Source organism: Triplophysa dalaica, chromosome 14 (genome assembly GCF_015846415.1).
Source record: "Triplophysa dalaica isolate WHDGS20190420 chromosome 14, ASM1584641v1, whole genome shotgun sequence".
Taxonomy (NCBI): domain Eukaryota; kingdom Metazoa; phylum Chordata; class Actinopteri; order Cypriniformes; family Nemacheilidae; genus Triplophysa; species Triplophysa dalaica.
The window spans coordinates 20,239,403-20,255,706 of record NC_079555.1 but is presented as its reverse complement, the minus strand read 5'-3'; the positions used below and the strand labels follow the sequence as shown (position 1 = coordinate 20,255,706).

At 40.2% G+C, this 16,304-nt stretch overlaps 3 protein-coding genes across 5 annotated transcripts; all 3 read right to left on the bottom strand.

The window, feature by feature from the left end:
• Positions 1–954: 954 nt before the first annotated feature.
• Positions 955–10,707, bottom strand: LOC130435187 (uncharacterized). 3 transcript variants are annotated; one of them, XM_056765603.1, is made up of 3 exons: positions 8,319–10,707; positions 3,603–3,729; positions 955–1,175 (listed from the first exon to the last, which is right to left on the bottom strand). In XM_056765603.1, the coding sequence occupies exon 1, from the start codon at positions 10,666–10,668 to the stop codon at positions 8,689–8,691; it is 1,980 nt and encodes a 659-aa protein (XP_056621581.1). In that variant the 5' UTR covers positions 10,669–10,707; the 3' UTR covers positions 955–1,175; positions 3,603–3,729; positions 8,319–8,688. The 3 variants fall into 3 exon arrangements, with proteins under 3 accessions (XP_056621581.1, XP_056621580.1, XP_056621582.1); XM_056765602.1 differs by lacking the exon at positions 955–1,175 and having other exon boundaries at positions 3,472–3,729; XM_056765604.1 differs by lacking the exons at positions 955–1,175; positions 3,603–3,729 and adding an exon at positions 8,159–8,232.
• Positions 4,826–8,019, bottom strand: LOC130435188 (zinc finger BED domain-containing protein 5-like). The gene has a single exon (XM_056765606.1). It carries the CDS (start codon positions 6,742–6,744, stop codon positions 4,936–4,938), a length of 1,809 nt encoding a protein of 602 aa, XP_056621584.1. The 5' UTR covers positions 6,745–8,019; the 3' UTR covers positions 4,826–4,935.
• Positions 10,708–11,850: 1,143 nt separating the features above from the next.
• Positions 11,851–15,944, bottom strand: LOC130435277 (uncharacterized). The gene is made up of 2 exons (XM_056765765.1): positions 15,722–15,944; positions 11,851–15,635 (listed from the first exon to the last, which is right to left on the bottom strand). Exon 2 carries the CDS (start codon positions 14,965–14,967, stop codon positions 11,851–11,853), a length of 3,117 nt encoding a protein of 1,038 aa, XP_056621743.1. The 5' UTR covers positions 14,968–15,635; positions 15,722–15,944.
• Between the last annotated feature and the right edge of the window lie 360 nt (positions 15,945–16,304).

The window sequence follows — 16,304 nt, the reverse complement described above, 5'->3', positions numbered from 1 at the left end:
TCTAGTTACCTGTTTATTCCGTGTAACAATGGGAAGAGAAGCTTTGCATATACTTCTTCCTTTCTACGCTTGTCTGGTGTCTGATTAAGAGGTCAGGCTGATCTGGACCCAGCTCCTTTATCTTTCTGCCAAATTTCTCTTCTCAAACGTACATTGGAGGAGAGATTTTACAGAGTTAGGTTCGTGTCCGGAATTACCTGAGCCTGCCATAGTCACACAATTGGAAATTGAGCCATACAGACCAGCCCTGATATTAGCAGTTTGGGGAGACAGAAAAATCGCCTCTTTCAGAGGAGATTTGTGGACGCTGATTGGGTAAAATTGATGACACGTCTTAAATATATGTATATCTTGAATCAGGATCTACACCGCCTACTGTGGGCGATTTTCGATCGCCCCTCAGCTGAAATTGAGACGTGCAGACAGACCATATTTTAATGATGAAAACATATATTTTCCAAAGATGATTATCTATAACATTACATTATGCAAATGTTCACTTCAGTTTTAAAAATAATTATTATTTTGTGTGTGTATCTCAGGGAGCGCCCTGACGCCCTCTAATGGCCAGCCACCACTGGTTATCATACCAACATAGAAAGTGTGAAATGATAAAGAACCTTGAGACCTGTAGCTCAGTGGTAAGAGCATTGTGTTAACAATGCAAGGTCATGGCTTCGATCCCAGGAGATTGCACATACTAAGAAACAATTGTATATGACAATGCAATGTAAGTCAAAAGCGTCTGCCAAATGCATAAATGTAAATGTAGAATGAGACCACTGCAAAATACAAATGCAGCATCCAAAAATATGTAGAATATAACTAGTGTAGGTAGAATTAAATGAATATATTAACTAATAAAGAAAAATATACAGATAAAAGAAAGAATAATAATTAAGAATAAAAAGGAGAAGGACATTAGAAATTAAACATAATACAAAATGTATGTCTATACTCTCAAGACAGAATTTCATAATCTTTAGGAAAAATAAACACAAAAAAAGTAGAAATTCAGATCCTTCGATCTATCAAGATGGAAGACTGCTGGCTGCCGCTCATCTCTTACGTGAACTTTCTGCAGGCAGGTGGAGATGATTACACCATGTCTGTGGTCAGTGGCATGAGCAGTCAGGATCCCTCCATCAGGAGCAAAAAGGCTAAGCCTGGCACCGCTAAGAGGAAAATAATAGAAGGTAATACTATGATTGACACATTAACCTTTAATATATATTGCAGTCCCCTGATAAGTTACTTAATAATAACATCCCTTTTTCTTCCTGTCCTCTTAACCTTTACAATGCAAGAGACATCGCAGTCAAAATGTAACCATTGACAACATTTCAACTCTCTACAAGGGGTCATATTCTTATTTTACCACATTGTAGAGTAAAAGTTCTTGGCAAGTGTTTCTTGTAAACATGATCTTTCATTGATGTATTTATTTGTGATCTCACAGTAGAAAACCTTTAAATTAGTTTTTACATATGAGTCCTTTTATTTATTTTTTACATAAAACACTGCATTTTGTAATTGTTTAAAGTTATATTGCAGTCATGCAAGCAGTCGACAAGGGACAGGCCTAATGGAGGATAATGGGGGCTAATGGGGAACCCGTTGTGAAACATGTGATTGATATCATCGGAAGGCCGAATCGAGGATCTCGATGGCATGGAAATTGATCTGGTAAGTGTCTCATGTCTTCTATTAATAAATATTAATTGTTTGTCAGTAGGCATTATGTCATTCTGATGTTGGTCTCTGGAATATTGTTTCTGCCTAAATAGAAATAAAAGACATATAATATAACTTTTATTCCACCTTTCTGCTCCTTTGTATTTCGCAGCTCCCATCGAGGAACCGGCGAGAGGGATCATAACTGAAGCTCGACTTCTCCGACCCTTCCTCAAGCACGTACGAGTCTGTCTAATTTCCTGTCATTCTGTCATTCTGTTCAGTCAACCTTTAAGGACGTGACAGGGAGACCACCACTAGATGGCACTAGTGGGAGTGATTTCAGATTTAAGAATTGGGAGGGAATGCATAAAACTACTAATCTAATTTGAAATTAAAACAATTGTTTTGTAACCTTAAACACTGAACTAAATTTGAAAATTTTCTCTTGTAGGCTCTGGGAGTGCACATGTTTTTAAATTTTAATTGGAGAAGTGTTAATAAAAGGGATCTTTTGTGTGAAATCAGATCGATTCTCTAAAGAAAAAAATCCATGGAGCCATTGGCATCCAACCATTGACGCTTACTAAAACGGAAAGGAATCTGATGTAAAGTAGTAATTTATAAGCAGGTTTTATACTACTGAGTATTGATATATATTTTATTCTTATCTATATGTGAAATGGCGGATACCTCCACACTGTAAGAAAAAAATCAGTAAAATAACAGATAAAGTCCTGGCAGAAAATTACCAGGAATTAATCCGTTAATGATACGGACACTTCTGTTAATCCTAAAACGGATAATTCTTTAGATTTACAGTCTATGCTCAGTTTATTCACAGACACTTCTGTTAATCCTAAAACGGATAATTCTGTAGATTTACAGTCTATTCTCAGTTTATTCACAGACACTTCTGTTAATCCAAAAACGGATAATTCTGTAGATTTACAGTCTATGCTCAGTTTATTCACAGACACTTCTGTTAATCCTAAAACTGATAATTCTGTAGATTTACAGTCTATTCTCAGTTTATTCACAGACACTTCTGTTAATCCAAAAACGGATAATTCTGTAGATTTACAGTCTATGCTCAGTTTATTCACAGACACTTCTGTTAATCCAAAAACGGATAATTCTGTAGATTTACAGTCTATGCTCAGTTTATTCACAGACACTTGTGTTAATCCTAAAACGGATAATTCTGTAGATTTACAGTCTATGCTCAGTTTATTCACAGACACTTCTGTTAATCCTAAAACGGATAATTCTGTAGATTTACAGTATATCAGCAGTTTATTCAGAGACACTTCTGTAAATCCTAAAACGGATAATTTACATCATATGCTCAGTAGCAATTTCTACCAAGAAATGTCTTCACCACTGAAAAATCTGTACCATTGCTATGGACAGTCTCTTTAAATCTGAAACATAAAATTCTGAATAGTCAGTAGCAGCCTACATTTTCTGTTAAAAAAACATGTATTTTCTTCCACTCTCATGCTTAAATACAATGACAAATGGTATACATCACCAGACCAATGTAATGCAGTAAAATAACTAAATGTATAATACAGCAAGATGCTCAAGTACAATCACCACAACATATATAAATTGAACATGTTTATTTTTTATGCCATGAAGGATATGCATTAAAGTGCATTCGATGGCTACATTTTAAAATGACAAGTTTTAGGAATTCCTTTAATAATGTTCAAAGCACCATGTTTTTGGATCAGATAGTTTGCTTTAAAACAGCAACAAACAGAATAAAAACAGAGTAAACAACGATACATTCATAAATAACAAGACAATAATGGTGTTGCATTAAAATGTGGTCACAAACAAGTCAAACAGCTTTTAAACTTTTTTATAAATATTTCCAAATTCATGGCAAAAATCATCATCAGTAAAACAGTTCAAATTACCATCCATGGATTTTCGAAGTTGTTTATTTCAACCAGGAACTTCAGCAGTCTTGGAGGAATGTGCTGGTGTTTGGTCCCCTTCTTCTCGGCCTTTGACCCTCGCTCAGGATTGATTCCCAGGAAAACTCTTAAAGAAATAGATTTTTTTAGCTAGTAATGAAATGAATGAAACTTACAGAGTAACATGTAGACCAAGTTGAGATGGAAAATCCTCGTAAATCCAATTAGTGTATTGTTCCAATACAGGACAACTACTAGAAAAGATTAACATTTGTAAATAATTTAATTCATTAATAATCTGGTTAAAAATCTGATATAAGAAACTGATCAGACAGTCACCGGTCGTGACCAATAAATTGAACATGAAATGATCAAATTGCCATACTTAATACTTTCGAATTCAGCTATTGCATTAATAATTATAAGACTTAGTAGTGGGTGGTGGTGGTATACTGGAGTACGAGAAAAAGCTTGCACACTGATCAGACAAAAGGAATGTCCACTCCAAAGTTTGATGGATGTCACAATTCCATTTTTTAATGGTCCGTCAAAAATATATAAACAGGTTTTATACAGCCGTTATATATTTTAGTATATAGTTTTGATTGACCATTACAATGTATAAAGTAAAAGGACAACACTCAATATAATGCACTCAAGTACACCACCAACATTCACTATGTCCTCAATAATAAACAGTATAATCATCACCTTTCTGACAATGTAAACAAAAACTGAAAATGGAAAAGCTTTGTAAAAGAAGAATGTATATTACATTGCACAGATGTGTGCAACTAATGAATTGTCTAGTGCAGGGGTTCTCGACCTTTTGCAAGCTGGGCCCCCCAAAGCTGCTTCATTGCAGTTGGGGCCCCAGCGCCCCCCCCCCCACACCACACAACCTTGGATGGATGGAAGGATGGATGGCCGGCCGGCTATTATCTTTAGGCCCACATTATTATTATTATTATCATCAGTAGCTGTAGGTAGGCCTATTATCATTACTAGGCTATTGTTATAATTGGCAGTAGAACCAGACTTCTAATGTGAGCTTGCAGACATTATTATTATTATTATGAGTAGTAGTACGCCTATCATCATTACTAGGCTATTGCTATATAATTATATGAGGTTAAATGCTTTATTGTTGTTGTTGTTGTTATTATTATTATTATCATCAGTATTGGCCTATTATCATTACTAGGCTATTACTATAATTGGGAATTTGCACCAGACCTCTGATATTAATGTATGCTTTATTATGGTTATTATTACTAGGCCTAATAGTAGGTATCATCTGCATTTTGTAACAGAAGCTTGCAGGTACGTGATGTTAATGCGAGACCTGAGCCTGCTTTGCCTTGCAAAGATCCCCAATTCTTGGCTCAATGTTTGATAAACATAGTCTCAGATCATCCTCGATTTGTGCACGATTGCGGTATTTCGTTTTGAGTGCAGTCATTTTTGAGAATCCTGCCTCACACAGATATGTCGACGCGAAAGGAAGGAGAATCTTCATGGCGACGTCACAGAATTCAGGATATTCCTGCATCAATGCTGCCCAGAATGACGAAAGAGGGCAGGAGTTAAAGAGTTCCTTCAGTCTACTGTCACTCTTCAGCTCAATAAGCTGTTCCTGCATATCAATTGATAGCTCGTTTGCTGTGCACACAAACGGATCTCGAACCCACGCAAAAGAGCGATAATCCTCTTTAAAGTACGTCGCAAATTGTTTTCTCATTGCTGACAGGTGCTCAGACGCTGATTGAAATAGGGATGAGAAATCGTGTGACGTGCCTGCATCAGTGATAAAGTCTGCAAGGCTGGGAAACATGTCGCAGTTCCCTTGACTGATGCGGCCATGCCAGAGGTCTAGTTTTTGTGTGAAGGCGTGCACTTTGTCTGCAAGGATCAAAATATGAGTTCCGCGGCCTTGCAAAGACAGGTTGAGGCCATTCAAGCGGTCAAATATATCGACCAAATAGGACAGAGACGCAAGCCACATAGTGTAATCCAGATGCTTCGCCAGATCTGATTTGTTTCCGGTCAAAAACCACTTCACCTCCTCTCGAAGCTCATACAACCGCTGTAGCACCCGCCCCCTGGAGAGCCAGCGAACTTCAGTGTGCAGAAGCAGCTGTTCGTGCCCTGACCCCATCTCCTGGCAGAGGACCCCAAACAAGCGAGAGTTTAACGGCCGTGATTTGATAAGATTTATCATTTTCACGGATTGGTTCAGCTCGGAGTCAAAAAGAACCGGCATTTTTTTAGCAGCTAGTGCTTCGCGATGGACCATGCAATGTGTCCATTTCACAAGTGGAGCTACTTGCTGAACTCGAGCAGCTAGGCCACGCTCACGCCCCGTCATTGCTTGCGCACCATCCGTGCATAGGCCAACGCATCGGTCCCAAGCCAAACCATTTTCAAGGATAAAAATATTAAGGACATTGAAAATGGCTTCTCCTGTAGTGTGCAACTGAAGAGGCCGGCAAAACAGTACATCCTCCTCAATCGCCTTGTCCCGTAGATACCTGACATAGGTGAGGAGCTGTGCCTGCCCAGCAATATCAGTGGATTCGTCCAGCTGCAGCGCGTAGTAAGGACTCTTTTTTACAAACTCGATCAGTTGCTCTCTGATATCATTGGACATGTCTACAATTCTCCTAGCGACTGTGTCATTGGACAGTGGTACTGCACCGAGTTTGGCTGCTGCACTATCGCCTATCATTATTCTGCACATGTCTTGCGCTGCCGGCAAAATGAGAGTCTCTGCGATTGTATGCGGTTTACCCAGTTTACCGATTCTTTTGGCCACTACATACGATGCCTCCAAACACTGTTTAGACACAGTGCTGTGCACTGAAATGGTTGCCTGTTGCTGATGGAGGCCATCAAGCTTTCTTTTAAAATATTCAGCTGGCTTATTTTTAATGCCAGGATGCTTTGTTTCGAGGTGCCTTTTTAATTTGCAGGGCTTCATACTGTCGTTTGCCAGCACCTCGGCACACACGACACACTGAGGTCTCAGATCAGCCGTAACTGTAAACCCAAACTGCAGGTATGCTTCATCGTACCTTCTAAGCTTTTTTGCAGCTGGTGGTGCGTCGGTTGGCTTGTTGGTCCGCACAAGAAATTTCTCCATTTTTGTTATGTGTTTTAAATAAAGTTTAGGCAATATGTAACTGTGTGTGTGGCTGTGTTGAGAGACGTATCAGGGGCTAATCAATCGGGACTTAGGGACGATCTTTAATTAAACGAACAAAATAATTATTTTGCAGACAATTCAGATTTTATTTGAATACTTAAAGATTGTAGTGTGTGTGTGTGTGTGTCTTAGTCGTGTGGGTTGTTTTAGCTAAGTGTAGCTACTGCCTAGCAGTTAAAAAAAAATACTGGCAAGGGCTGAGATTTGATCTAATCTTTAACAAAAATGTTTGTGGGTTTAGTCTTTAAAAAGACTGTTGGGGTTTTGTAGTAAAGGCCTATGTAAATCGAGATTGATAACAGACTAGCGAGAGCTGGCACAAGTGAACTTGGCAAGAGACTAGACTAGAGTGAATGGAGAGCTATGTCTTGAGTCAATTTAAATCGCAGTTATTTATTTTTGTATTTTGAGTGAGTGAACATTTACATTTACAACCCGCTCTGCAAGCTAGGGCGGGAACGGCGGCGGCCATGCGCATGCGCGATTCATTTGCAGCCTGGACGCGGAGGGGTGTGTGTCTCCTCTCTGCTCTGAGTGCTGCGTGAGGCTACTGAGAGTCTGACCGCCTTGAAGTGCTTTTGGACGGGAGAGGGGCTAACGGCAGCACCCGCTGCTCGTTGTGAACAGTAGGCCTAACTGCAGAGTGACTCGTGCTTTCGAGTCTCCAAACACCACAAAAGTCTCCAAAAACAACAGTAAAATTCGCTGGATTTGTCACATTGACAAAAACAAGTCGCCAGGAGGATGATTTGTTTGTGTTATAAGCAGTGCTTGAAGTGGGGGAAAAGGTGGCGGTACTCTCTTTGCATTGGCAAATCATTACATTTTTACAGTGAAAAACAAAACTTGGAGATATTGCTGTTACAACAATTTAGTGTTTTTTATTTATTAACAACATAAATGTATTTAAAAATGTTTTTTTGTGTGCGTGGCTGCGTGTATTTCACAAAAACTAAAGGAAAGCTTTAGCTGTAGCCTATATTCTGACTAGTTTATTCGTTTTATATATATATATAGGCTATATATATATAACTAAATAGGACCTCAGGTTTTATATGTTTGCAATCTCTGAAACTTCCGCCCGTCATAAAAATTAATTCTGATGGTTCAATTTTCTGCATTTTTCGCATCCGTAGCAATTATTTTGAGGGTTGTTTTTGACAATTGAGAGCCACCAAATGACGAATATGAAAAAACGAATAAGACAGTTTCGGACTTTTGTGGCTTGCGCAGCTTCTCGAGGAGAAATCAAACAAATGAGCGCCGTTTTCTAAAGTCTATGAGCGCAGCACACACAAATAAACTAAATTGATATAGTGCAGTTAAATGTGGTGATTTTATATTTATAACTTATGCCGCCCATCGATTGAATGCGAGACTCCGGTTCCATACACAGATGTTTATTAACACTTTAACACCGTAGAACTAAAAGTTCAAGTAAACAAAATAAAAGACATCAAATATTGCAAAACAATACATAAATGACAAATAAAGAATACAGTAATACTGACCACTTTAGCCTGCTTCTCAACCAACGGCAGAGTCATTTCCCAGAAGCAATCTTCAAAGTCAAATATACTTAAACTTATACGCAGTTGAAACAGGGAGTATAAAGAATTAAACTAGCATGAATCGCTACATGTGCGCTTGGTCCCTGCGCTTTGGTTACGGGGCTTACTTCCGGTTTTCGGAATGTCAAAATAAAAGTACATGAGTATTTCAAATATATTCAAAATACCGGCTGCATTTACACTCCCACCATCACACAATGTGTGATTCACATCACAAAAATAGACTTTCTAAACAGAACATTCTAAAACAATGATGTAAATAAACGCATATACATTCAAATATAAACAAAACAATGAAGAACTAGGCTACTTATTCGGCCTCAAGCAGTAGTACTGTTTTGTGTATTGACCTTTCTAAATAAACTGGCTTATGTGAGCGTGCGCCTCTAATGTCTAGTGCTGTGTCACTAAGTAACAGTTTGAGTTTTCTGACTCTTCCGTCAGATCCTTGGAAGACTTCAACTACCTTCGCCAGCTTCCACTTATTTCTTGGTGCGTCATCATCTTGCAACAGGACAATGTCATTCACTTTAGCATTTCTCCTGTCCTTGTTCCATTTGCTCCTCTGCTGCAGATTCAGCAAATACTCCTTTCTCCATCTGGTCCAAAATTCATTAGACAAGAACTGAACTCTCTTCCATCTTTTCTGAAGATAGAGATCTTCCCTTACAAACTCACCAGGTGGTGGTGCGATTATTGACGACTTCATTGTCAATATATGGTTTGGAGTTAGGGGTTCAGGACCTAAAGGATCATTAAGATGTTCCGTGGTCAATGGTCGACTGTTCACTATAGCCATCACTTCATACAGGAATGTTCTTAATGAAGAGCTGTCTAATCTTCCAGAAGACTGGTCTAGAATGGCTGTGAGAACATTTCTCACAGTCCGAATCTGCCTCTCCCAGACCCCACCCATGTGACTGGAAGCAGGTGTGTTCATGAAGAAGTTGCATCCCAACTCTTTCACACGTTCTTGATCCATTCCTTTCATTAATTCTTGGAATTCATTGCGTGCCCCCACAAAGTTTGTGCCTTGGTCACTTCGTAGTTGACTTACATTGCCTCTTATAGCAATAAAACAGCGCAACGCGTTTAGGAAAGCATCAGTGGAAAGGTCATCCAATACCTCAATGTGGATGGCACGTGAACACATGCAGGTGAATAGAAGCCCATACCTCTTTAGTTCTTTCCTTCCATCTTTACAATAAAATGGTCCGAAACAGTCCATACCACTATAGGTAAATGGAGGGGTAGCTTCCATTCTCTCTGGGGGAAGGTCGGCCATTTTTTGTTCTTGATTACATTTTCTGTATTTTCTGCATTTGATGCACTTGAAAATGAGTGATGAAACTTCACTACTACACCCCATGATCCAAATCCCACCGGAGCGTAATTCATTGATGGTCATTCCACGACCCTGATGCTTCACCTTCTCATGATAGTGCTTTATCAACAATCGAGACACATGATGTCCTTTGGGGAGGATAGCTGGGTGTTTGACATGAGGATGGAGTGTTGCTTGTGTCAATCTACCTCCCACCCTCAGGATATCTTGACTGTCCTTGAAAGGGTTCAACTTGTGCAGTTTGGTTGACTTGTTCCTTTGTACCTCTTTCTTTTGTTTAAGAGCCTTGATTTCATCACTGAACGCTTCTTCTTGAACTGCATGGATTATGAATTGTTCAGCCTCCATTCTTTCTTCAAGTGTCGTAACTTCATTGGATCTTGTTTTTAGACCTTTCACCTCCTTTGCAAGACGCTTAAGTCTTGCTATGGCTCTTACGACTCTTTTCCAGTCCGAAAACTTCTGAAGTCGGTCTAATAGGGACTTTTCCTCATTTGCTTCAGTTGTGTGAACTTGTGCTCTTTTGATTTCTGGGTCATCCTCATTGAGTTCTCTCACCTTAAACTCTTCCTCCTTAGGGAGGTCCTTTTGCCACAAGAAACGAGGTCCCGTAAACCAGTTAGACTCTACAAGCTCCTTTGCCATGAGTCCGCGAGAGGCATGGTCAGCCGGGTTATTTTCTGAGCAAACATATCGCCATTGACTTGGTTCTGTGCTCGATTTGATCTGCTGGATCCGATTGGCTACGAATACATGAAATCGCCTTTCATTATTGTTAATGTAACCAAGGACGACCTTGGAATCGGTCCAAAAGTATTCCTGTAGATTTTCCATCTCCATTTCTCTCCTTAGCAGGTCACTCGACCTTGTGGCCACGACTGCAGCTGAGAGTTCCAGTCTTGGGATCGTTGTTAACTTTGTCGGTGCAACCCTTGCCTTTGCCATAACAAGAGCACACTGGACTTCTCCAGACTTCGAAACAACCCTAAGGTAAGAACAAATTCCATAGCCGGAAACACTGGCATCGGAAAAATGGTGAAGCTCACACTGTTGAACTTCCTTAGCTGCCAATGGCATGTAGTGCCGTGGTATCTCTACCACTGAAAGATTATGAAGGTCTTGGAGCCACGCTTCCCAACGCGGCCTGAGATCATCAGGAAGCTGCTCATCCCATCCCACCTTGTCTTGGCACATCCTTTGTAGTATCTGTTTACCTTTTAGAATGATAGGTGCCACAAATCCAAGAGGATCAAAAATTGAGCCCACTGTTGACAATACTCCTCTTCTGGTGAAAGGATGATCCTTTACCCTCACTTTGAACTGGAACTTATCTGAGCTAATGCACCATTGGACCCCGAGAGCCCGCTCCATCTTGTGCTCACCCAAGGCCATGTCCAGGTCAGCTACAACTTCTGCAAGTTCTTGCTTTGGGATTGTGGCAAGCACCTTCTTGTTACTGGTAATGAATTTGTGTAAGTGGAGTTTACCAGTGTTGCAGAGGTCTCTTGCCTCTCTAACAAGCTCGATAGCTTCTTCTTCACTGTCCAAACTTGTTAATCCATCATCAACATAAAAGTTGCGCTGAATAAACCTCACTGTAGCTTCACTAAACTTGCCTTCACCTTCTGCAGCCAGGTGTTTGAGCCCAAAGTTTGCGCATCCAGGTGACGATGCAGCACCGAACAAGTGAACCTTCATGCGGAACACTGAAGGTGGAGCCTCCATATCGCCTCTTTCCCACCACAGGAATCTGAGATAGTCTTGGTCACTTGGTGCGACATGAAATTGATGGAACATCCGCTCTACATCACACATGATGGCTACTCGTCCTTTGCGGAAGCGACACAAGACCCCTACAAGGGTATTTGTAAGGTCTGGCCCGGTGAGTAGATGCTCATTCAGCGATGTATTCTGAAACTTAGCCGAGCAATCAAATACCACGCGAATCTTTCCTGGCTTTTGGGGATGATAAACCCCATGGTGAGGGATATACCACGTGGTCCGATCGTTTAACTCTGACTCTGGAACCTTTTCAGCATCACCTCTTGTTATGATGTCCTCCATAAAAGCCACATAATCCTTGTGATATTGATTATCTTTCTTAAGACGTTTTCCCAGACATCTGAGTCAATGTTGTGCACACACTTTGTTGTTTGGCAGGCTTGGTTTCTCTTCCTTAAAAGGCAATGGCATTTCGTAATGTCCATTTGGCTTTTGCTTGATTCCTTCTTTCAGCTTCACCAAGAACTTAATATCTTCTTGTGATATTAGAACTTCTTCACTGAACTTCTCAGTAAAATCTGCCTCAAAGACCTTGAGTATATCTGCTGGAGTGATCATTTCCTTGACTTGAGTTCTATAAACAAAATGTACCTCAGACTTGAGCTCAGTAAAGGCCTTGGTAGCTGGCTGAACTTTCTTTATGATGATACGGTGGCTCACACCGATTTCATCCTCATGATCATAATCCACACCAGTGCTGCTGTAGCCGATAATGCTCCAACCCAACACAGACTTTTGTGCATATGGCTGGTTTTCATTGCCCGAGATGACATCTCTGGGAAGTAAGGCTTGTGGACAGTTATAGCCGATTAACAATCCCACTTCACAATCAAGCTCAGGAGACATTTCATCTGCCAAATGTTCTAAGTGAGGCCAAGACTTTGCGGTAGTTCTTGTGGGTATATGGGATCTGTTTGCTGGTATGTAATCTCTGGTATAAGTTGTTGGGAGTTTGATTTTAGTGTCAGAGCTGATGCCTCTTACCTGTAGTCCTTGCACCCTTTGGCTATTCACCACTTTTGTTTTTGATGTTATTGTGGACACTTTAAGTTTTACTGACTCTTTCCTGGCACCCAATGTAACAGCTGCATCCTTCAGGATGAAGGTTGTGTCACTCTGACTATCAAGTAACGCATACACTAAAACTTCCTTGTCTGGTTCCATTGCCGTGGAGACATAGACTGGAACAATAGATGAAGTGTGAGTGCTGCTTTTCTCTTGAACAACTCTGTTAGAGGTAGCTTGCTGTATTTCAATTGATTCAGACTGTTGGTTGGTGTGTCCTCCGTTTTCATTTGGCCTTTCTGGTTTTATTCTTACAGCTTGTTGTTGGTTTTTCTTCCCACGATCTTGATGTAGGCAAGTAGGGTGATGTTTTCCACATAAGTCACACACACTCCTGGATGTACACGCTCTGGAGTTATGGCCTATCCTAAGGCAGCCAAAACACAATTTCTCCAGTTGTACAAACTTAACTCTTTCTTCAACAGGTTTTTCCCTAATCTTGAGACACCTATGGAGAGTATGGCCTTTCTTCTTACAAAACATGCATGTGCTGCTTGTCTTCTCAATTGTATTAGTGGTGAAAGTCTTAGCACTAAAGTTTTGATTTCGTTGATACTTAGACTGTTCTCGTTCTGTTGGCTTTGATCTTTCTTGGTCAGTTGACTTCACAGCATACAATGATGTGATGGGGTTGCATGCAATACGAGCCTCCATATTGAGAAATCTTACAAAATATCTGAAGTCCGGGAACATTTTGTGTCCATCCTGATAGATTGTTGCTTCTCTATTCCAGCGTGAGCTCAACCAATCCGGGAGCTTGACAGTAATCCTTTGGTTTTCCACACAGTCGTTGAGAGTTTGTAGACCTTGAACATATGGCATAGCTGATTCCACACTGCTCAGAAAATCAACAAACTCACGAAGATTTTCGCTATCCTTGGGGGCAATTTTATGCCATGTATGTATCTTGTCACGGTATGACTTGGCAACTATGAATGGATTACCAAATCTGTCTTCAAGTATGTCCCAGGCAGCACGATAAGCGGTTTCTGTTCCTACAAGGAAATGGCCTTCAATAGCTTTCTTGGCTGGGCCACCAACGTACTTGCGTAGAAAGAAGAGCTTTTCTTGAGCTAGCAGGTTCTTGCGCTCAATCAGAGTAAAGAAGGAAAGCTTCCAATCATTGTACTTGAGAGGATCTCCTTTGAAAACTTCAGGTTCTGGGATTGGAACTCGATTAGCTGTGATTGCTTCAGCAAGAGTTCTCACAAGGTCATTGGTAGCTTCATGAGAGGTTAAAAAGGCTTGAGTGGTTGGCTGTGGAACAGAACATGAGGTGTACATGGAGGGATATAGGAGAGGGGATTTAGTGGCTGTAACCTCATGAGGGTGCTGGACTTGACTGGGCTTGGCTTGTTGCGCAAGTAGAGCTTGTGAGACTGGTGCTTGAGAGGGAAAAAATTGATCCATTAAAGGGTTAAGTGCTAGTGGTGGATCGACAGATTCTGAATAAACCTGCAGTCTTGCTTGAGCCGCAACATGCCCTTTAAGTTCTTCTAGCCTTTGTACTTCTCTCTTTTTTCCTTCCAGCTTCATTTTTCTATCAGCACTTTCTGCTATGAACTGAGCTCTTTTTTTAGCACTCTCTGCTTCAATTTCCTTTTCTATAGCTTCTCTTTCAGCCTTCAAGATTTGATCTTCCACCTCAAGTCTTTGAATTTCTTCCTTCTGCTGATGTTGTGCATTTGTTATCTTCATCATTTCTTGCGTAGCCACAACTTCGGCTGCCGCCTGTTTTGCATTAAGGGACAGGATAGAAGAGTGTCTGGATACTTGGGAAGGAACCTTTGACTTAGCGGTTTGAACGGAGGAAACACTAGACACTGTGCTTTCAAATACTGATTTAGCATCAGGCCAAGTTATGATTTGTGTATCATCATCACTGCGGAAATGTTGAACATTTGTATTTGCAATCCTAGTAAATGCCTGGCATGTGTCATTCATTCTCCGAATGTCTGGTTCAGGAGTTGAAATTGCTCTTATTTTGAGGTAAGTAATGTCCATGTCCACTTGTGCGGTATTGATTGCATTTACAATCTCCTCAATCAGATCATCAGCATCATTATTCTTAATGGACCGTTTTAAGCCATTGATATGATACTTCCATCTTCTGTACATCTTTACAAAACTTACAGTTAGATCTTTCAATTTGTCATCTAACAGAGCTTTGCCCTTTTCAGTGAGCTTTTGTATGCGTCCAGATTTCCTAATTCCAGGAATCATTTGTGTGTCATCCACACCAACCTGAGATTGTGTGGCCTGCGATGTGTCTTCAACTTGCTCATCAGCGTCAGCTTGCTGTGATAGGGTAGTCCTTTCTGCGTCACTATCTTCTTGAAAGTCTCCATGAGTGACCTCTTCAGTAGGAAGAAAGGTGATTTCCTTTGAGTGTGACATATTAAATGCATGTGATGTATTTGATTAAACTGTATTCTGTTGTCTAATGTGTGCAAATATGAAATAAAATTAAATGCAAAACTAATCTCTTTGCTTCCCTTAGCTTAACCTTTGAATATTGCACATCAACACACTACAGTCTTATAATAACACACTTCAATAAATGAGCAATAAAAGGCAATTAACAAAGTGAGAAATAATAATAATTCGTCACAGTTTAAATATGAAAACTTACTTGTTGGAACAAACTTTGAATTTAACTTAGAACTTCTTAGATTCAACTGGGAGAATGGTTCATTTACATATCTGCTAAGTTTCTTTGTTTCTTACTAGATAATCAAACTGCAGCACAAAATAATGACGACTGCTGATTTAAGAGGAAAAAACACAAATGAAACGTCCGTGTGCTATCATGGCAGTACTTGCGCTACTTTCGACACACTCCTTTCGACGTGCTTGCTTGTGTAGCCTTGTCCACTTGCCCCTTTGGATTCACACGAACCATTCACAAGGTGACCTCTCGTTTACCGCACGCGGTCGCAGCCAGCCCGTATTCGTCCGCTCAGAGCCTTTACCGTTGCAGTAGTGTTCTACTATGCCGCCCATCGATTGAATGCGAGACTCCGGTTCCATACACAGATGTTTATTAACACTTTAACACCGTAGAACTAAAAGTTCAAGTAAACAAAATAAAAGACATCAAATATTGCAAAACAATACATAAATGACAAATAAAGAATACAGTAATACTGACCACTTTAGCCTGCTTCTCAACCAACGGCAGAGTCATTTCCCAGAAGCAATCTTCAAAGTCAAATATACTTAAACTTATACGCAGTTGAAACAGGGAGTATAAAGAATTAAACTAGCATGAATCGCTACATGTGCGCTTGGTCCCTGCGCTTTGGTTACGGGGCTTACTTCCGGTTTTCGGAATGTCAAAATAAAAGTACATGAGTATTTCAAATATATTCAAAATACCGGCTGCATTTACATAACTTTTGAATGCAGTTCAGCAACATGCATCACACGACCTGACGACCAAGAGAGCTGACAATTGACCGTCACTTAATTTACCATCACCTCACGATTGAAAATGTGACATTGATTTCATATGACAGTTCAACAAACAAGTTATTAATAGTAAGTCACTTACATTTTTGACGAAATAATGACTGTTTTGGTCTATTTTAGCAGCGAAAATAGATCCGATGAATCCAAACAAAGATCACAGCATAGCGCATCTCACAGCAACAATCAATCTTGTTTTGAATGATTCAGTGTTTTGAACGAATCGATTGAGTCATGGATTCAATGACCCATGCACATTCTGTCTC

Bases quoted from the DNA above. Each gene is read 5' to 3' on its own strand.
- LOC130435277 (XM_056765765.1), bottom strand. From the start codon at position 14,967: ATGTCACACTCAAAGGAAATCACCTTTCTTCCTACTGAAGAGGTCACT.
- LOC130435187 (XM_056765603.1), bottom strand. From the start codon at position 10,668: ATGGCAAAGGCAAGGGTTGCACCGACAAAGTTAACAACGATCCCAAGA.
- LOC130435188 (XM_056765606.1), bottom strand. From the start codon at position 6,744: ATGGAGAAATTTCTTGTGCGGACCAACAAGCCAACCGACGCACCACCA.